Genomic DNA, 22,214 nt, shown 5'->3' on the forward strand with positions numbered 1-22,214 from the left:
GAATGAGACAGTTAACCTCTCTGTTCAGACCCAGACCCATATAACTGTAATTTGAATAATTAATACAATGCAAAAGAAAATTAAAGTGCAGTTTTTACACATTGCTGTGTTTATTAGGCATTACATGACTACAGGCAAAAATTGGTCTCCAGTAAGTATCCAGTATTTTATTAAAGGCCAGATTTATATTTGTTTATTTATTTATAAATTTATAGGATTTATAGGATTTATAAATTCATGGATTTATGTTTATAAATTGCATGTCAACTAAACCATGTTTCAGTGCTGTCATTGTAAATTCCTTAACTTCACTTACAAAAGTGCTGACTAATTCCCTACAGGATAGACAGACATATGGGGCTCACTCTGAACCGTAATATAAGAGCATGTAAGGCACAGTCTGCTCAGTACTTTCATATGTCAGCAGATAGAGTCTGTACATTGTTCTGTTTTAGCGGAATAAATATTATGTTGAATTGTCCGTGTCTGCATGTGCCTTGTCTTTGTGTTGATAAATGGGGTAGTGTCGATGAGTGTGGAGACGTTTTACACTATTTTGTGTGTGTGTATGTAAATATGGACACCCCACCGCCGCCGTCGCCACCAATCTGTTAAAGATGTTCTGGAGGGCAGAGATAAGAACCACACATACACTTGCGCAATTAATTATATTCTCTCTCCTGGTCTTTTCCGCTTTCCGCAATCTCAGTTGCCCTTATCTGCCTTGCCTTCCCAACTCATTTTCCGTCTGTCACTGAACTGACACACATTTGTGTCCACACACACACACACACACACACACACACACACGTACACACACACACACATGCATGTATGCACAACACGCACAGAGATACTCCAAGGGTTAATGTGGACCATTAGTAACCAGAGCTGACTGTAAGTATGTGCTATAAAATGAGTGAAGGGTGGAAGCCAAGTGACAGACTCGGGGACTGAGTGGATCTCACCTTACATGTGTTCCCCATGACATTAATATGACTGTCATTAATCATAGCAGTGAAACAAATACTACTTTCACTATCCTGTGATAGCAATATTCCTTAGCTCTCGGCTCTTGTGGTGTTCCATTAATTAATGATACCACAAGGTGGTAAAGTTGTCCTTCAGAATAAAGGGGTGTGCCTTCCTACATTTCAAATCCAGTCATTTTCAGTGTTTCTTTTTTGAGATGTTTACATTTAATATTGTGACATCTACAACCATGAAACTGGTATAATTGCAAAATTAGTGGTTTTCATCAGCATAAAAGCTGGAATCACCCCCACTCTTTCACATCTGTGCGCATACAGATAACGCCTCCAGCTGTGTCTCATGTGCGCCTTCTTGGTTATTGTGCCCGGAGGGCAAAGGGCTGAGGGTCACTTTAGCGATATCTGGTTTTGCTTTAACTCGGCTCAGAAATCCTGCAGCTTCATGAATATTATAATGAACTGCATTCACTTCAGAGCTCTTGCTGGTCGATAGTAGTTCAAGGGGGCACACACACACACACAACGCACGCACGCACACACACACACACACACACACACACACACACACACACACACACACACACACACCCCTTCACTGTAGCGTATACTCTGCTTAGTGTATGTCTTTGTCTTTATCCTTCTGTATTGTAAACCTTTGTGTCAAACAAAAGCCTCAACTCCACTCTAACAGGTCTCACGTGTGGGCAGCACATGTGGTTATATATATCTGTGGTCGTATAGTCTAAATAAGGCAACAGTCGGAACAGTGATGAATAATAGATAGTGAAAAAAAGCCGCTTTAACGCAACCATTGGCTAGAAACGGGACTCAGAAAGAGCACACTTAGAAACAACTGCATTAATGTGGAGTGCAATATCTAAATTTGATCCCATTGATTAAGATAATACCAAACAATTTAACATAGTTAGCAGAGGGTTTGATGCATAAGATTGTTTATGAAATTCTTATCACATGAAAGTCACGTTAGGATTTTATAAAAGTTCTGTTTCGCTCATCCATGCTGCTCTGCCAGACCAGTGTTTTGAAGTCTGCAGAGTTTGAAGAGCACTGTATAATATGATGAGATGGCTAGAAGAATTCATTTTCAGATTCATCTGCCTTAATATAGTCTTAGCCAAGCATGCTTTTTACTTAACTGCACAACTCCATGCGCGTCTACAGTACAGCAAAGAGAGCAGAGGTATAAGACAACAGGGAGCAGAGTCTGGCAGGCTTAAACACTAGTTAGGCCGGCTGAGCTAATTAGTCAAGATTTCCTCATCCTGATTCAGAGGAGGAAAGCCTGGGATTACTGAGACAAGCCCTGTGTCTGTCTATGAAATTGTGTCAGGCTGTTGAAACGGTTCAGCAGGGGGGTTTCAGTGCATTTATTTGCAAAAGTCAACAAATGAGAGCTTTACAAATGTGTGACAGTGTGCTGCACAGCAAGCGTTAGAATTGGCTTCTGGTAGTGAGATAACTATTCTCCCCTCACCCCGTCGAGGATGAAAAGGAGCTTAATGGTACGGACCCCAGCGGGGGGTGCCTCTCTCTTTTGGGAAGCTGCGACACTGTGACCTCTCGCCCTCTATGCTCTGCCTTTGTGCCTTTTAGCTGTCTCACGTCTGCCATTTGTCCCCGTCCTCCCAGAGCAACAGCACTTTCTTCTGTAACTGGAACATGTTTTCATCTCTGCCTGACAAAAGGCTTCCACCATAAAAGCAAAAGTCATTTTTAGTGATAGAGAACATGTTTTTTCAGCAGAACTTCATGATGTGTTATCATTGTTTGCAGCTCAGATGTTAACAATACTTATGCCAACAGTACACCCTAAATTGAGTAATTGATTAGTTTATTATTCATCTGCTGGATGAAGGTGCTTGTAAGTTGCTCTGGGAAAAGTGAAAGCCTGCATCCCTATGAACTCCTGTAAAACACACAAGTCATGTGACACTGTTGACCAGCCACAGGCAAAAATGTAAACAAGATTGCAATAAAGTTAAGCTGGCCAACAGGACACATGCCAGAGATCAAACCCAAGGTATGTCTTGGGCCTACACTTCTCCTTGGCTCCTCAGAATTGACCCGAGGTGTGAGGTAACCTGTCATTCTGAGAACTTTCAGTCACCATGACACTTGCACACACACTGAAGTTCTTGAGAGAGTCATGAGTTGTTGTTTTTTTCAAAGCGAAGGTGTTGTGCCACATATCCTGCCCAGCCCCTCTCAGCCATATCAGCGTAAGCGATAAGTGATACAGCCAACTTCCTTTTACAGACTAACACCTCTCTTCAAACAATAATTTGATGTGTTGGAGGAAGAACAGGCTGCAGCAACATGTGATTAATTCCTGCACAGTTTGGATTAAAATGTCACATCAGTGTCTTTTTGCCTTGTGTATCTTTTAATGTGATTAAATCCCTTTTACTCTATCTCCCCACTTAGGGATGCACTTGCAGAGTGCTCTCATTGAGAGAGATCACAGTGGTCTTTGATCAGGAGCTTAGAAAGACCTGCTTCATTCCTGTTCCTTTCCTAAACGCTTGTCTCTGTTCTCTGTGTGGGCTTCTGGCTTACAAGAAAAGCAGGCTAATCAGTTAATAATGCAGTATCTGCTTGTGTAATAGTCAGTGGCTGTGTTCCAACCTGCAGTGAACAACGCTTACTACACCGGTAAAGTGCCCTGTCTGTGTGTGTGTGTGTGTGTGTGTGTGTGTGTGTGTGTGTGTGTGTGTGTGTGTGTGTGTGTGTGTGTGTGTGTGTGTGTGTGTGTGTGTGTGTGTGTGTGTGTGTGTGTGTGTGCGCGCGCGCGCCCCTTTAATTCATGAATTGCCTCTTACAGCCCCCACAGTCCAGTCTGCCAATTACTCTCATTAGGGATTCTCCGTTACTGTTAGAGTGGAAAAGGAAGCTCCTTGGCTACAACTCTTGTCCCGTCTCCATCTCCCTTCTCCTCTTAAGATGTGTACTAAATCTTCCTCATTTAAAGCTGTGAAACACACAAAGCTGTGGCAGAATTTCCAAAGAATATGATTATTAACATGATATTTCTTGAAGTAAGTTTTTTGAGCAGTGATCCAAATGTTTTTTTCATCCTTTCATACTCTGCTTGAATCTTTGAAGAGTATAGTGTTTTGTTGGGCTTCTTTTAAGCTCAGCCTTGCAAATCAGAGAGGATTTACAATCCATTTTCTTATGTCTGAACATAGCATTATTTTGTGTTTTGAATGAAAACCACTTTGTTCCCTGTGGTCTCCTTAGAGGTGAAATGGAAAATAAGCAGGAGAGGGTGCTGCTCTTATTAATGTTTTTCTGCTGCTGTTATTTATAACAAACTACCCTGCAGGTTGAATATGCACCCTTTTCCAGCCCAGAGTTATTTATGAGTCTGGTCTGGAACTGTGTGCAGTGTTTCATAAATCCATACTCTGCAGGCCTGTTAGTTATATATTGCGGGACCACACACACTGATACAGTGGATACACAGGTGCACACACACTTCCTGTTGTTATTATCACCTATAAGTTGCCTTCAAAATTATTCTGAAGTCTGGTTTGCCTACCTGCAACTTCTCTCAGTTCCCAGTGCTGCTACTATATGATAATGCAGAGCTGGGTTGAATGTGCACAGCCGTGTAAGAGCAATCAGGCTTTAGTGGGCCTATAAATTGCTGGAGTGATCACTGCTTGGCAGACTCTAAGCTCCTGTGCTCTCTCATAGCCTTGAACAAATTTGTTTTATAGCCTGAAATACACTCCACTGTTGCTCTCCTTAGGGCCAGCAGTAAAAAAAAACAAATGCACTTGCAAGCACAAAGTGCACACATAGAACAAATATGCACTGATTCACTTGCATGTAGGTCTTTGCATACACAGGCATATTCCTGAACCTCTTTCATGTACATCAAACATGATATAGGACTTAGACACATGCATATTATTTCTCTCTTTAGCACTCTGTGCTCTGACTCCACCCAGTGTGTGCTGGGACCCAGCTGCAGTAAAACACACTGCCTTTGTGTGAGAACAGCTGGCTACAAAGTCACTTGGGCACACATAAGCAAATGTGCACAAGCATCCACACAGATATTCACATAGTTTTCCATGCATGCAGAGCTGAAACAGTCTCTACTGTCAGTGAGTAATTGAATGCATAAGGTGTTGGGAGGAGGGAGAGTTCACGGTGTTCCAGCTATAAGAGCTACTTGGTTCACTGTTGAAACTCTGCAACAAATCACCTCAGTGATGATATCATCATGTTGGCACCTACACCAGGGTACACTGGCATAAGAGAGGGTTCATGGAGGTTGCGTGTTAAGTAAGTGTTGGCAGTGAACAAGCTTGCACTGCTTTGTCGCCAGTTTCGTCATAAAAAGCAACTGCAAACACTCCACCCGTTACTGTTTCTCTCCCCCTCCTCTCTATCTTCCATGACCAGTACCAAACCAGTTCCCTTCACTGTTGTTTTGCCCCGGCTTCTCAGCAGCAGCTGACGTTTGAAACACTGAAGGGACGTTGTTTGGTGAATGGCATCATTGTGTTTGAGTGGTTGGGGATTGTTGTGTGGTTTCTCTTTGCTTCTAATCGGACTCCAGGCTCTGTGTTCTGTAAGTCATTTTTGCATGTGTGCATGCATTGGTATTTGTCTGCATATATAGTGACACTTATGACCATATGTCTGCTGCGCCACTGTGACCTGTTACTGTTTGTTAATGTGACTCAGTTCCCCCAACAATCCTCTCACTGCTCACTGTCATCCAGTCATCAATAATCTATCCATTCTTCTGTCTCCATCATTCTTTCCTCTTTCGATCTTCTTCTTGTATCTTCATTCTCATTTCTCATTTGCTCTTGTACTGTGACCCCCCTCTCGGCTAATTTGCCATTGATTTTTGTTTCTCTATCTTCATTCATCGTCTCCTCTTTCTCATACTCTCAACTGCTTCCTCCATCCTTAACTGCCGCCATGCTCTGGGTGTGTGAGAAAGAGCGAAAAGGAAAGCGGAAGTGGGTGGAGGGGAAGGCGAGGCACATAGTTGTGGCTGGTTAATTGAAAGCCAGCCGTTTGCTCAGTAAAGTCCCACGTATGGGAGTGGTCAGGAATTTGCAAGTTTTGGTTTTGTGTGTGTGTGCAACGTGCAGATAGAGCACATTTGTGTCAATCTGCATGTCAGTGACTGTGAATACTGACAGATTGTGCATGTTATTGTGAGTGTGTGAACTTGTGTGTTTGTCTGTTTTTGTACAAATGAATGGGTAAGCAAGACTTTTGCCTTTTTCTCAGTGTGTTTGGTCCTGCTGTTGTTATTGCTCACTTTTGTCCTCATGTTCCTCTGCACTCCATTAGCCTCCATCACTCTGCCTGTCCAGACACTTTTTGTATTTGGCCGGTCAGCTATGGGTTCTTCTGTGTTCACGAAGAGTTCACAGAGCCAGCAAAGAAAAGGTGGCATGGTTCTGTGGCGGTTAAACCAGCCTTGGTGAAAACTGGTGAAAAATGGTGAAAACTACTTCCATCCCAATATCAGCAATCCTCTTTGTGTCCTCTGACCCTCTTACAAGCAAACAAGCAGAAGGACAATTGCTCTACTGATACCGTTATCGATGTCTGGTGTGTATGTGTTCATGTGTTTCGGATGTGCAGCACAGTGCCACAGTAAAACCCCTGCACACTTACAAGTGTACATGACAGCCATGCCAGCAGCTCTGTGAAGCTGTACTCGGGCACGGTGGTGCATTGAACTAGATGCTAACATCAGCGTGCCGACCTGCTCACGATGACAATTAGCAGGTATAACGTTTAATATGTTCGCTGTCTTAGTTTAGCATTTTAGCACGCTAACATTTGGTAAACACACGGCACCACTGAGGCTGATGGGAATGTCATTATAGTGTCATTACGGCACGAGAGGAAAAGTCTCATTTTCTGTTTACTGTCAATAATTATATTGATTTTCATGGCAATCCATAGTAGTCGAGATATTTCGTGACATCCCGTCCATAAAGCCAAGCTGCTAGCGTTTATATTTTCTCTTGATTATCAATCGAATTAATTTTGTTGAATAACTTTAAACAACGAACTCCTCCTCCTCCTCCTCCCTTCTGTGACTTTAATTCCCAGGTTGTCTGAATTAATATGATTTCACTAATCATTTGTATGTTAACCCCCCCTCCCCCCCCTCCCCATGGACTTAACCCCATGCTGTAACTGCAGCTGTCTGGCCTGCTTCGGGATAGAAGGCAGAGGTCAAGGGTCAGTGACCTGAACAGGAACGCCTGCTCATGCAGAACAGCACATCGTAAACAAACCATTATACGCCATCTGCAGCAGCGTCAAATCCCCGAGCAGCGTGTAGGTGTGGGTGTGTTAGCGCCTCCGCGATCACACCCACAGACACACAAGTGAGGATCAACACGGCCAGACGGGGACTGAGAGGTGACAGAGAAGTGACCATCTGGTATCTAATGAGGCATCAAATTACCTGCTGAAAGGTCACATTAGCGTTACGCACAATACTGTGTGCGTCACAGTAATGCCTCCAAATAATGTTGTTTGAAGCAGAAATGGTTCAATTACCGCTGCGGTTATTGGAACATTTATCCGTAACTCGGTAAAATTACTGGACGATAGAAGCTTTTTTCTTCACGTTATTCATTTTATTCAGATGAGAAGATGGCAACGTCTGTCTGTCTGTCTTGTCTGTTGGTCCACTTTAGCCCAGAATGAAATATTTCAACAGCTGTAATGGATTTTCATGGTCTTTTATACAGACATTTTTGGTCCTCATAATATAAATCCTCCTGACTTTGCTGGTCCCCTTCCTGCGCCCTCTTAAAGTTTACATATTTTTGGTTTCTTGAAATGTTGAGACAAGATGAACTACTGTGAAATTTGCTAATTTGGATATTCATAGCAGATGCAGCCTACTAACTGTGTAAGTCTCTTTTGTACTAATGCCAGCAATAGTTCACACTTATCCGATACTTATCCAATGAAATTTCTTAACACCTACAGAATAGATATGCAAATTCATAGTTCCCAGATGATAAATCCTGCAGTTTTGGAAATGCAATGTTTCCTCTAACACCGCCATGAGGTTGACTTTTGTGGTTTTGAATGAAATGTGTCAATAATTAAAGTCTTGCCAGCAGCTTTGTGAGGCTATATGGATCATTCTGGTACATACATGTCCCCTTCTGGATGTATTGTACTTTCTTAGCTTCAGCATGTTAGCAGGGTAATATTGGCATGTAGCTCTGAGCTCTGCTGTGCCTCAGTACAGCCTCACAGAGCTGATGGCATGGCTGTAGACTCTAAGTCCTATATGCGTGCAATTTAAGGTTTGGTGTCTTGTCCAAGGTCTAGATTCAATAATAACCTTCTTTCAAATTATAATTGCCAGCTTGAAATTATGAAGTTTTCTGTCTTTAGCCATTAGTACAACTGTCATGTTTTGGAGACACCCTTGTCTATATATACTTTTGCCCTAAGATTTTGTGTTTTTCTTTTTCATCAACACCTTAATCCTCCTCATTTTTGCTCATCTTCCTCACCACCACTCCCTTGTTCCTTATCCCCTCACCCTAATAGTCTGTTTCCCCATAGTATTTTGCTCTTGCTTGTCTCCATCCTGAAGTTTCCTATCTCCTCCTGCTTTGTACTCTTTTCTTCAAGTCCCTCCCTTGTTTTCTCTGACATAACCACACCCCCTTTGCCTCACTGCTTGATATACCCAACATGCACTGCATCCCTGTCGCCCATCCACCCTTTCTTCACCCTCTATCTGGCTGCTGTCGACACTGACACCGTCACAGGCAGTCAGCCACTCTGGCAATGCCCACTGGTCTAACACCTGCCACTCTGAACACACAGTGTGAGTGTGTGTGTTTATCTGTGCCTATTTTTTATTGGTAAAAGAACTTAAAAAGAAACTGAGCGTATCATCCACTAATGGTTTCTTGTGTATATGAGCCTCTGTTGTTAGGTGTGTTTATGTCGTACTTACTTCATTGTGAGTATTTATGTCAGACTGTTGCACTCTTTTAGCCCGACATACAGCCAGTCATGTGGATTAGAGTCAGATCTAGGCTGCGCGATTTCTATTCTGAGAGCCCCAGAAGGAGAAGCCTGTTAATTTAGCTGCTATAAATACAGGACCTCAACCCAGCAGGTCACTCAAAGACCCACTGTGTGGAACTGGACCACGGTGACAGCTTCTTTACTGTGTGTGTGTGTGTGTGTGTGTGTGTGTGTGTGTGTGTGTGTGTGTGTGTGTGTGTGTGTGTGTGTGTGTGTGTGTGTGTGTGTGTGTGTGTGTGTGTGTGTGTGTGTGTGTGTGTGTGTGTGTGTGTTTGTTTATATATGCAAGTGTATGCATTCCTTCAAAGTTGGCTAGCCAGCCTCGGGTTCAGTGATGCATGCAGCATGGTCTGTGGTGCCACAGTCGAGAAGGACGTTAGGACACAGCCTTGAGCTGGGCTTTCTCTCCTTTCTCTGTTAATTCTCAGTCCAAATTTACTTTTCCTTTTTTGTTCATGGCTATCATTAACATAGTTGCTTTAGCTATAAAATGTTAAAACACAATTTTTCAATTATGAATTACATATCTGTTGCATCAAAATCAGAAATATAAATGTGGCCTTGCTTAAGTGGTTTTCTCTTATTTTCCCATTCTCAGTAAAGTTAATATTTTTCTTTCCAAAAAAAGAGACACTTGAAAGAAAAGCTCATCAACTTTCATAAACAAACACTTGACCTTTTGCAATTGAAGCCTCTACTTTGTACCTCATAGTCATCTAGTAGTTAAATGTTATCTCTGTTTATACAGTTGCTGTAATTTGCTCAGCTTTCTTTCACAGTAAAGAGTACTGTAATTGCTTTTCAGTCATTGAAAGTGTTTATTTAATGACTGGCTTATTTGTGTAGCAACATTGTGTGTAACAGCCACAGTGCAGATTATACACGACTCTGGACTGATCATTATCTTCATTATCGTCAGTATAAATTCGCTTGGTCGTGCTGTGTCTGATAATTCCTTACTTTGGCAGTGTTTCTGAGGAGAAATGTCATGTTAATCAATTCATCCCGTTTTAATGTCGTTTAGTATTATGTAGGGAGTAATGCTCTAATGCACAGCATTCTGTTATTGACAATATTTTAAAGTTTTAGTGGTTTGGATTGGAGAAAAATAGTTGGATTCATGTGATTTACAGCAGCTGGTGTAGCTTTCCCCATCATGCACAAACATTGTGGTTGTATCTTAAGAAGCGAGTTTTTCCAGTATTGTGGTTAATCAAGAATTATACAAAATATCTAATTTTGTAGTATACTGTATCCAATCAAGAATCTGTGTCCAAATTTGGACTTTCATGTTGAAATCCCATTCATTCCTCTCCTACTGGGTCTCTGTTGCACAAAGTGTCTCGTGCTTAGAGAGAGGCAGGTAGAAAGGAGAAAGAAAGTGTGGAGGAGAAGAAAGAAAAGCCGATTGAGGACAGTGAAGTGGAACGGATGGGGTGTGAAAGAAGGTGGAAGAAGATGAGCGGTGAATGTATAAAAGCTTAAATGAACAGAATAAAAAATTCATAAGAATCACGAGAGAGAGAGAGAGAGAGAGAGAGAGAGAGAGAGAAGATAAATGAGAAATATCGGAATAGGGGAGGGGACCATGTATTTATCAGGCAGAGGGCTGGGAAAAGAAAGGCAATGCGAGAATTAGAGATTATTTGTGAGGAGAGTGTCTGCTTGTTAATTTATCACGGGAGAGGATGAGCACACACATTCACACACACATTCTCCAGCAGGCAGATGTTGCCCACCATTTGTTCATATAAATGCATAATAATGAGTAAATTAATGGTTTTTCTTAAAGGCCACCTTGTTGATCAATATTTCCAGATGGAAGTGCAAATGTATGATTTACAGTTGTTTTACTTTGAACAAGAAGATTGTCACTAACACTCACGGTCAACCCAACTTTTCTTTTGCTTGGTCTTTTGATTCTTTTATCCCTTTTTCCTCTCTCGCCTCTTTTATCTCATATCTTAAATACTCCATTCCCTTCCTGTCTACACTTTAAGCTCATGGACACAGTATTTTTATACTGCTGACAGAGTGAAGACGGGCTTAGAGATTTGTTTAAACTATGGACAGCATCACAAGAGCCAGACAGTTCTGAGGATTGAGGGACCTTCATTGTCTGCGTGTGTTTGGGTTTGTGAATGTGTGTGCATATGCCCACATGGTTTGTGTGTCGTCTTGTATAAATTTAAAGACTCGCTTTAATCACCAGTGAGGTGGCTTTCTTGCCCCAGATAAGCCAGGTCAAATTTAGTTTGATGGTGTTTTCTTTTATTTCCTTTAAGAAATCTGTTTGGGGAAAGGGAGATCAGTTAGACATGGCAAAGAGTGTATGTGTACATTAGTGTCTGGGGCTTCTCATTTAGCCTGCAGACATTCAGTGTTTGACAGCTTCATTCTTTATGCTCAAACTTGAAATGTGCTGCACTAAATGATTCAGCATCTACATGTCTACTCACTGGGTTGTGGGCCCATTGGTAGGGCAAAAGGCCACGCACATACACACAATACCAATGAGCATAGACTCCACGATGCTTTCAGAGACACAGCTCACTAATGTATCCACAAGAAGCCTGTAATCCGCTGCAGATTTCCACCTCCCAGTTGTCTCTAACCTTGTTCTTGTCTACATATTTTCCAAAAATGCACCCTTCACTGTGTGCAAGAGAAGTGAGCCTATTATCTACCTCAATCTCAATTCACCCCTTTCAGTTCCCTCATAATGTCTTTACATTTGCCAAAGACAAGGTTCGGTAAAAATGTGCCATTATCAATAATTGAATCCTAATTTTCCTCTCGCTCCCTGTTTTCCCCTCTCTCTCTCCTTCCACCACCTCTCGTCTCTACAGGACAGTGACATTCAGAAAAAGATTGACCATGAGATCCGGATGCGCGATGGAGCCTGCAAACTGCTGGCTGCCTGCTCCCAAAGAGACCAGGCTTTGGAGGCGGCAAAGAGCTTGCAGACATGCAGCACTCGGATCATGGCCTACATGTCGGAACTGCAGAGGATGAAGGAAGCTCAGGTCATGCAGAAGGTCCCACGCAGATCTTCAGACGCGGGACCAATGGACGACAGACTCCCATGCAAAGGAAAAGTGGCCATCTCAGGCAAGTAATAAATAAAAATTTGTATTTCTGAAAGGAAGGTAATTGGAGAATGCTAAGGGGGAGAATTTTAAAGAATTTAGGAAAAGTTCGGCTTATTTATTATTGTAAATGTGACAGTCTAGGGAGCAAGAGACTGGCCAGCCATGAAATAGAGCTAATTTTCGCATCCTCTTACTGTTATAGATTGATGCTCAGCAGCTCTTGTCAGCCTCTAATAGGGAGTGTTTCGTTCTCTCTTTAATGACCACAGTGAACACGGTGACTTGCATCCAACCGCACTGCAGAGATAATTCACTTCAGGGAGCGAGACAATAGAAGTGAAATTTTGCTATTACTTTATTTGGTTTTAGAGCACAATAAAGGTGAACAGAGCTAAATTAATGAGATGGGAGACTGGTAGCATGTTTGTGTTTGTAAGGGCACTGTTGCATGTCTGGTACCCAGCTGGAAAGCATGCCACACACACACACACACACACACACACACACACACACACACACACACACACACACACACACACACACACACACACACACACACACACACACACACACACACACACACACACGCACACACACGCACGAGACAAACACACAGACGCACGCGTATCAGTTAGACAGTGAGCGTGATTAACATTTTCATGGTCTAATCCTCTGTCTGTTGTTATTACAGATCTGCGGATCCCTCTCATGTGGAAAGACACGGAGTACTTCAAGAACAAAGGAGGTGAGGAGTCACCTCTGAATGTGTTTGTAGCAATTAATTGATGGCTTATGAATGATTTATGCCTATAGGATTTATTAATAATTACCTTCTGTGGGAAGTGGTCTGTGGCTTCACACAACTATGAAATGGCTAATTCAAAGATGCTGAATGTGTGTGAAATCTTGTGACTGCAGAACAAAAATCAACTTTTGTTATTCGCTGCGGGGCGAATCACTGATGTGGACTTCATATTTTTTAAATATGTGGCTTGAAGCGAATCCTACTGATCTGTGCAGGCTGGATATGCAGTATGACATTTTGTTCTACTCCCTGACACATCTGTAGCACTTCCTGAAGCTGATCTACACAATCTGTTGTAGCTTTTTTTTTATTATTATTATTATTATTAATATCTGTATTTGACAGGGACTGCTTTTTTTTTTTTTTTTTTTTTTTTAGACATGAGAAACTCCTGACAGCACAACCTGACCCGCTGCTTAGTCTTGTTGGCTTTGCCTCTTGGCTCTGAGAGGCATAAGCATGCAGGCCCTGAATTAGGTCATTATTAGTAGGGCAGGAATAACAGTAATGGCAAACAAATGAAATCTGTTGTGGATTTAAGGAACGGCCCTTGACTTTTGTTCTGTGTAATTTTAATGTGAACGAGGTCATTGTAAAATGTCTTTAATACATTACAGAATTCAGTGATGTACTGAAAATATTTCTGCGTTGACTATTTTCTACCCCACCTCCTCTTGATAAAGTCAATATGGGTTAACTGCCGTGTAGTCATTATAATAGTCTCAGTGCTCAGTCTCTCCCCTGCCAGCATGAATGGAATTAATCTGCATGACCTGTGCATACAAATGAACTCAAGAGACAGGTAGTAGACTCTTAACAAAGCTTAATGAGGCTGTTAGTCAAGGTCATTAAGCATACAGAGACATAAACCGAGCCCAGGAGGCAAGGAGGAGTAAAATATGTTTCTTTCACTCTTGTCCATCCATGTTTAAGCCAAGTGTCGAGCTCATATTTGGAATAATAAATTCAAGCATTAATTGGCGGTGGTCCATAAACAGGGAAACACATGAGTAGGAGGAGACTGTGTCGGTGTTTGTTGTAACCTTGAATTCTTTAGGAGGAATGGCAAAATGAGTGCCTGAATTCAGCTGTCCTGTAGAAGGAGAGAATCACACAATAGAAGGAAGATGGTAGCCCATCAGGAGTCACAACACCAATACCCCAGGTGCTATTTCCTGGATACTTTTCTCATTGTTGTTACGGATATGATGGCAATGCGCTTCGATACAGGGATTTATGGATTTACCCGTAATCACAACATTCCCCAAAATGACATTGCAGTTTTTTTACAATTAATTTTGAATCCTTGATGTAGTTTATTACCCGGGTTTTATTCACTACTGCGACATTAAAGAATGTTGTGCTTTAGTTTCAGCAGCAGAACCCCTATCAATGCTTCGTAGGAACTCTTAGCACAGCTGGCCGTTGAACCATAACTAACAATAGTAGAAGTGCTTGTCAGGATCTGATCTTCTGTCAAGCTTCATCTGCTCAGGTCAAATGCCCTGTCTCGCCTCTGGCTTCAACACTTTCTTATAACCCTTATTTCGGAGCTTACAATGAGCTTTCAAGTGATGCAACTGAATGAAAGCTTTTGAGATGTCTCATAAATGTGACATTTCATGGATTTGTATTTTTTCCCCCCCACATTGTACTTTGTAGAGCTTCATCGGTGTGCAGTGTTCTGCCTGCTGCAGCTGGGAGGAGAGATCTTTGACACGGACATGGTGATAGTAGACCGGACGCTCACCGATATTTGCTTTGACAACACCATCGTATTGTAAGTCATCTTTCAGTCCAATGACCAAACAGCCAACTGACTTATCAGCAGTGGTGCAACATGTATTCAGACAGCATAAAAATAATCTGCTGCGTGTAACATTCTGCAATAAAAGTTCAACTTTAGTAAAAGTATGCAAGTAATACCAGCAAAATTTTGGGTCAAAAGTATACGTACTTATTATGCTGAATGGCCCCATGCAAAGTATTAAAAATAGACTTGAAGTGTGTCCGACTTCAACTTTATTATTTTTGTTGCTTAGTGATCTCATGGTGTGAGTATACAGTCTTTAATGCATGATAATAATTTATTTAACATGATAGTATGTTTTGTATATAACACAAGTTGTCACATACATGTAGAAGACTCAAAAGTAAAATGTTTCTGCCTGAAATGCTGTGGAATACAAGTATAAAGTAGCATACATATGAAATACTCAAGTAAAGAACAAGTATCTCAAAATTATACTTGCAATTAAGTCCACTACATGAGTATATATACTCAGATACTTTCCACCACTGCTTTTGATTGACACTGATGGTAATAGTCATTTTGTGTGTATCCGTTTGCAGTAGCGAGGCCAGTCCAGGTTTTGAGCTGCGTGTTGAGCTGTATAGCTGCTGCTCAGAGGACGACTACTCTGCAGGGAGCACGCCGAGGAAACTAGCCAGTAAGCTGAGCTCCTCACTTGGGCGATCAGCTGGGAAGAAGCTCCGAGCAGCCATGGAGCCTGGACCATGTAGTCCTGTCAGCAACGGAGGGGCAGCCCCTCTCCTGCTGCCAGTTCCCTCTGTACCGTAAGTTTAGATGGAAATATTACCTAAAAGGGAGAGCAAAATAATGTATTTCATTTCATGGCAGAGGACACAGGTGGCCATATTTATAGAGACCATTTCTCACTATAAACATACATACTCAAACAAGGAATAACATTTCTGTCTCCTTTCTTGTGCACTGACAGGGGCCCGAAGTACCACCTCTTAGCTCATACCACCCTGTCGCTGTCACATGTCCAGGACAGCTTTCGCACGCATGACCTCACCATTTCAGGCAACGGTGAGTGGCAGCCCCCATCAATCTGTGTACTCACCATCTTTCTGCTGTCTCTGCCAGATCCGGCCATCTGTCTATTTTTCTGTCCCTCTCTCACTCAAACGCTCTCTCACACCTTCTCCTTGCATCCGAATAATTTCCTTGAAATCAATGTAATGGAAGTTCTCCTCCTCCGCCCTTACTTCTTCCCTCCCTCTCCTCCAATGTTCTCCGACAGACAGCCATTGTCAACGTCACAGTAATAAAGGCTGTGCTAGTGAGGTGACTGCTGTGTAAAGCTGTAATGATGTGGGCTAACAAGGGCCCAGACCCTCAGACAGACAGGCCCCTAGTGTTTTATTCATTGGCCCTTCAGCCTGCTGTAAAATTTCACTGCCGCACTTCCTGACACTCGCTGCAGCTGCCAGTCTTTTACACCCAAGTGCCTTGTTGTGTGTTAAAAGAGGACTGGGGATGAAGTGTGTTTCTCTGTGTGTGTGTGTGAGTATACATTTTTGTGTGTAAATTTTGAATGTCATGTGGAAATATTTTGATTTATTTATGGTGTTTATTTTTGCCCATCCATCTACTCTCTGCCTCCAGAGGAGTGTTCGTACTGGCTGCCGCTCTATGGCAGTATGTGCTGCCGCCTCGCAGCGCAGCCTCACTGTATGACCCAGCAGATGATGAGTGGATGTTTGAAAGTGAAGGTAAGTTGGCAGGTATGTGTGCATGTATTCCTCTAAGGATTTCACTAGTTTTTGGGCTTTTGTCCTGACTTATTTTGATCCTTTTCTCCCCCCCATCATGTCTCTCCTTCCATCCGTCTCATGTTGTCATCTCTCTTTGTGTTGACACTTTTTCTTTATCTCGCAGCAGTGTGGAGGTGACACTCAGAGTTGGACAAAAGTGTATGCCGCTCTCAAAGGAACAAGTCTTTTCTGCTACCACCACCAAGAAGATGTGGAGGCTAACGTTGAGCCAGCTTTCACTATTGGTATCAACAAGGTTAGCAAAGGAGTCACAATTTAACAAAATTGCAGAAACCATCTAGAAAGGAGTCAAAACCTCTTTGAGGTTGATCCAACCATACAAATCCCCTAGCTGTGTATTTTTGGTAACACCTAAGGCAACAGCAGAATAAATGGGAAGGTACTGGGCTTGTGGATTGCTGCCCGTTTTAAATCCCAAGCCAACTAGTAGACTCTAAAAAGTGAATAAGAAATCTTTTCTTCAAGGTTCCCTTTTGCAGGCCGCTCAGCCCTCAGCATTTTTGATCGAGCTGCTCTGAGGTCAAGAGCTGAAAACTCTGGTTGTGTTTTCAGGTATGAATGTTTAGCGTGGCTGAAAAAGGGCATTCTAGGTAGGTAGGTAGTTACTTTATTAATCCCCAAGGGGAACTTTTTTCACTACAGCAGCTGCTGTGTACAGTGTACAATTCTAGTTAGAAGATTGAAACCATACCAAAATATTTGAATCTATTCATTGTCTTTTTGAGTCTTTGTAATCACAGTGGTCAGCTCTATCCAATCACAAATCATATTTCCCCTATCCACTCATTTTCCCAGGCTCAAAAGCAGAGTCATTTAGCCAGTCAGGTTCTCAATCATCTTATTTCCTGTATGAGTTGATGCCTATGGGGACTTTTCATTCCTTCCATAGTGACTCATGCAGTCTTTTGTGGCCTTTGACCCTCCGCACACAGCAATCCTAAAGCCAAGTCGGTCAGATCAGATCTGTGTCATGCTCCGTTTGTCTACTGACCAGCTCTGCTGAAGAAGGGGGAGCCTAATGTTACAATTGAATGAATGGAACAACACTGCCATCTTGTGGTCATAAACAGACATAGACACATTTGGAGAAGAGCAAGAAGGTGGGAATTGGGAGTCTGCTCCTTTTGTTGGATAATTGCTGAAGGGAAATGGTGAGGAGGAGACTAATTGCAGGCTTTATTAACGAAGGCTTATTTTCAGTGGGGACTTACAATTACCGTAGCCTTAATGATCACTGGTTGCAGGACATAATTGTGTTCATTCAAGAGTATTGAATTTCATTCCCCACTGTTGTCATTTTGTGACAGATGATTGTATTCTTTCTCTCCTCCTGTGTTTCAGGAGACCAGAATACGTGCGTCAGAGAAAGACCCACACAGTAAAGTTCAGAATATCTGTATCAGTAATCAGTACGGAGGGGAGGAGGTCACACACACTCTGACCACAGACAGTCGAGAGGACACACACCGCTGGATGGAGGCTTTTTGGCAGCATTTCTATGATATGAGTAAGTGCTTGTTATGTTGTAGCACACAGACTGAGCCCATTTCAAACTCATATGTTTTACCAAAGATGACTCTCAATTGCATTTAGTGTCTCTGTCTGTTGATTGTTTTGTTGAAAGTGACACTTTGCCATCAATATACAGGCCAATGGAAGCAATGCTGTGATGACTTGATGAAAATCGAACTTCCATCGCCAAGGAAACCGGCTCCTGTCACACCAAAACAGGGCTCTCTTTACCATGAAATGGGTGAGACCTCTCCCTGATTATATGTTTTTGGCCACTTTAAACTATAAAATTCTGAAAAATAAAACAGGAAAAGAAAGCACTGCGCCCCCACTGCATGTTGATGGTGTGTAAATTTATTTCCTCGGGTGCATGTGCATGAATGATGCTGTCACAATTACATTTTCCTCTCTGATATCTCAGCCTCACACTCTGCTTTACTTCTCTGCACTGTAGATAGAATGATTCTTATCTCTGACATGCTGACTCACTCTCTGTCTTCTGTTTCTCTGTTCCTCTTTGTCCTCTTTAATTTTCCTTGTGTGTCCTAAATCCATCCTTCCACTGTATTTTCTATTTTGCCCTTCTTTATTTCCTTGTGTAATTACATTATATTTTTGAAAAAAACCTCTTTTCATCAACTTTCACCATCAATTAATGTGGGTGAATTTTCTTCATCCTTGAATGAATCTTTTTTTTTTTGTTCTGCCATCATCAACCCTTATCGATTTTGTTCATGACCATCAAAACACCTATAAACTGAACTCTGTCCCGTTGCACACCTCCAATCCACTCCATCCCTTCATTCTTGCCAATCCCGCTCTTGGTTTTCCTAACCGTCCTTGGCAGCCCCTCTTGCCACACCCTCCTGTGAGGGCCTTCTGCTGCAGGAAAACCCTGTGTCTGCTGAGATTCGTGCTCTGCTCTCGTCCTATTACAACGACAGGTGAAGTAACGGGAGTAGGGCTCCATATAAATTCTGTTGTGGCAAATGTTGCAGTCTCAAGAGGCTGGATTGAATTAACAATCCAGTCTGGACAGAATTATGCAGATCCACTTGAGGATAGTTTATTGATTCTGCAAATCATAACAAGACCAGATCTGTTTGTTCCACCACCATAAATATTCAGCAGTAAAACACGCCCTGATTGAATTTATTTAAATAATTGTCTATTTGACAATTATTTCAGGTGTTTTTCCTACAAGATAAAGATGTTATTTTGCATGACTGGACAATGCATGACTAAAAAAAGAAAAAAAAACACAAGGGCTCCTTAGGTGGTCATAAGAAATGTAACCATTTAATGCCTCTGCAATATTTGTCTCTTAAGAAACTAAAGGATCAGTAAAACTACCCTAATCAATACTTTTAGGAATGTTTCAAATAACTTTATCACCTGTTCTAAGAAGCCTAAATTTTAGATTTAATCCCAAATAACAATTTAAATTAGAAATTCAAATCCTTTGGAAAACCGGTTTCAAGCATACCCTATAGCAGTATAATGATGAGCTTTGCTGCTTCTTTCCTGCAGTTATTGAGTCATCTGATGACCTCAGCGGCACTGTGTCTGACATCCTGGCTCGGAGGATGCAGGAGCTGGAGCTCCGGAGCCAGCTGGGCACCTCTCCCACCTGGATGTCTGTGTTTGAGGAGAACAATACCAAGAGCGCTGGCCGCCCTCGTCAGTGTACTTCTCACCTGTCTGGTCACAGCCCCTGCACCCCTCATCGACTGCCCCGGAGCCCCATGAGTCCTCACCGCTGCCCACAGCTGGGTCTTCTGTCCTCAGATGCAAGTCTGACCTCGGACAGCGACAGCCACTGTAGCACCAGTCCGTGCTCTCACCACCATGGCTGGCCCGAGCCTTCTTCAAACTTCTCTCTCTTGTCATCTTCCCCATCCCGTCTGAGGCCTCGCACTCTTTCGTTGGATGCTAAGCTCAGTACCCTTCGAGGGAGGGGGTACGGAGGAGGAGGGACCCTCCAGTGCCCCTGCCAGACTCCCCCCTCGTCGCTGCTTGCTCCTCTCCCCACCTCCTCTCGTTCACCTCGGTCACAGCGCAGCACACAGACCACGCTCTCCTGCTCCAGCTCCACCTCCAGCAACAGCTCCAGCAACAGTGAGGGCAGCCACAGCCCTGAGTCATCAGAGGGAGTCCCCTTCTCAAGGCCCTCCCCAGCTCGACGCAGCCTCAGGAACCTCAGGGCCAGACTTGATCCTCGTAACTGGCTCCAAAGTCAGGTGTGAACTTGTTCCCTGATAGACATTTTATGCTTGCCTAAAGGCAACAGTGGTCATTAAACCATGGTTTAACTGGCTTAACACGTGAACCAAAGTAAGGCAATCTGCTCAGTCACATGCATAACCCTGAGGAGGATGTCTCTAGCCTGCCTCCTGGCGGAGGAGGAGAATGGAAGAGCCTCCTGGGGCAAACTGGAATGTCTTCTAACATAAACGACAGGTGACAATCACTACAGGAGTCTCTTCAAGTTATCAGTTGCCAGAATTTTGAAGACGTTCCAAAACGTAATGGGAGGTACTCTGATGGTCATGCTGCTTGGGAGAAAGTGATGCTCGGATACACGCCACTCTAGGCCTACTCTCTGTCTTTGAAGTCTAATTGTGAAACTGGAAATGGTTTTATCCCGGCCCTTGTAACATCGTTTCAAGATCATCTCTATTAATGCACTAGCGGTATGTTGACTGGATGTTTCCTGTTGTTATGTGGTAAAGGTTTGCAGTGTTCATGCTATGGAACCCAGTGAGCATGAGGCAAACTGCAAGATGAGCATAAGGTATAGTCGGAGTTCTCAAATGTTAGAAACTATTACGTGTAGGGGAAAGGGTTCATGTTTGTTGCCTGTATTGTGATACCTGCTTCAGTGTACTTCAACTAATTATTCACACAACACATGATCTTTGTGGGTCTCCTAAAATGACTATGCACCATTTTGTTTTTATGCATGATTTGACTTACAGTTCAAATGTTTTACTACTTGAGATCATTTCAACAATGAATCTGGTGAAAGCTTAGCCTAATGCAAGTGCTCATACTTACTGTACTGTGATCTCTTCCGGGTAAAAATCTTTACTCTGGTCTTTACTTTTATACATCTATCTGCACACTACTGACAGGTTGCCGTCAGAACCATGTGATAAACATTAAATTACGCACATAGGACAAATCCTAAATTAACAGATTTTAGCCAAAGCTTAAGTATTATTGAAAACCCAAGCCATACTAAAAAAAAAAAAAAATCTGCTACTCTGCTTCACTGCACTGAATATACCTATAAAAAGTCCAATAAAATGCAAAAAGTCCACCACTCCATTTTTATTGAAGAAATTATTTATGGGGGCTGTATTTTAGAAAACAATCTATGAAATTGATTACCTACATGAAACTCTCCTCCGTCATTAGGATGATGACAGAGCAACAATTAAATTAAATGACGTGTTTACACTGCTACGTGTTTTTTTAAATTATGTTAGTTGTGGCCATTTAGACAACTCAAAGCAGTTCTTACGACAAGCAAACAGAATCAAATCTTAGGAGAGTCAGTGCAGTAAAGCCTCTTGTTTATTGTGGACTTTGGAAACGGTCACCTTCTTGAGACTCAAAACTTGATCAACCATTTTTACTAAGAAATGCAAGTGCTGGAAAGACAGCATTTGTTACTGTAAATTAATTTTTATAAGTTAACAAATAAACCTCCTCTCTTTGTCTTTTGTTACATTGTTAATTTTGTTATAAATGCAGCTGTATTGATGCCTGATTTATCATAATGTTAACAGATGATGTTCAGATCTTTAACTGTTACGAATAGATAACATTGAATGTTATAACCTTGCAAGAATTTCTCCGTGTTGGCAGGCTTTGTGTTCTGCATGTACATCATCCCAGAGGGCGAACATAAAATGAGAAATGTGGAAATCTCATGTTTAAATGATATAACATTAATTATAATAAAGGTTCTATCAATTCACAACTACCTCAGTTATTTCACGTCTTGTCTACATGAAATATTATCTGATGTAAATATTTTACATCATATATGGCTTTTTTTTACATGTAAAGTTGTCCAGCAAGTTATTGGTTAAATTGAAATCACTTAAAATGTTTTAAAATCCCTAATTTCTTATTGTTAAT

At 42.1% G+C, this 22,214-nt stretch overlaps 1 protein-coding gene across 4 annotated transcripts in view; it reads left to right on the plus strand.

Annotated features, from left to right (window-relative positions):
* rtkna (rhotekin a) overlaps positions 1 to 22,053 on the plus strand; it is a 56,734-nt gene extending 34,681 nt beyond the window's left edge. For 3 of the 4 annotated variants that reach the window (XM_069699840.1, XM_069699841.1, XM_069699842.1), the window contains exons 2-11: positions 11,921 to 12,182; positions 12,855 to 12,908; positions 14,631 to 14,748; positions 15,321 to 15,545; positions 15,710 to 15,804; positions 16,384 to 16,490; positions 16,657 to 16,788; positions 17,895 to 18,060; positions 18,202 to 18,306; positions 19,596 to 22,053. In XM_069699840.1, the coding sequence (XP_069555941.1) occupies positions 11,921 to 12,182; positions 12,855 to 12,908; positions 14,631 to 14,748; positions 15,321 to 15,545; positions 15,710 to 15,804; positions 16,384 to 16,490; positions 16,657 to 16,788; positions 17,895 to 18,060; positions 18,202 to 18,306; positions 19,596 to 20,311 (1,980 nt within the window). In that variant the 3' untranslated portion in view covers positions 20,312 to 22,053. Of the gene's footprint in view, positions 1 to 11,920; positions 12,183 to 12,854; positions 12,909 to 14,630; positions 14,749 to 15,320; positions 15,546 to 15,709; positions 15,805 to 16,383; positions 16,491 to 16,656; positions 16,789 to 17,894; positions 18,061 to 18,201; positions 18,307 to 18,912; positions 19,010 to 19,595 lie in introns of all 4 variants that reach the window. The other variant, XM_069699843.1, reaches the window with a different exon arrangement.
* The last annotated feature ends 161 nt before the right edge of the window (positions 22,054 to 22,214 follow it).

This window comes from Brachyistius frenatus, unplaced genomic scaffold (assembly GCF_029030835.1).
Source record: "Brachyistius frenatus isolate BFR_SWC_R1_liver_20210118 unplaced genomic scaffold, ASM2903083v1 Contig_31, whole genome shotgun sequence".
Taxonomy (NCBI): domain Eukaryota; kingdom Metazoa; phylum Chordata; class Actinopteri; family Embiotocidae; genus Brachyistius; species Brachyistius frenatus.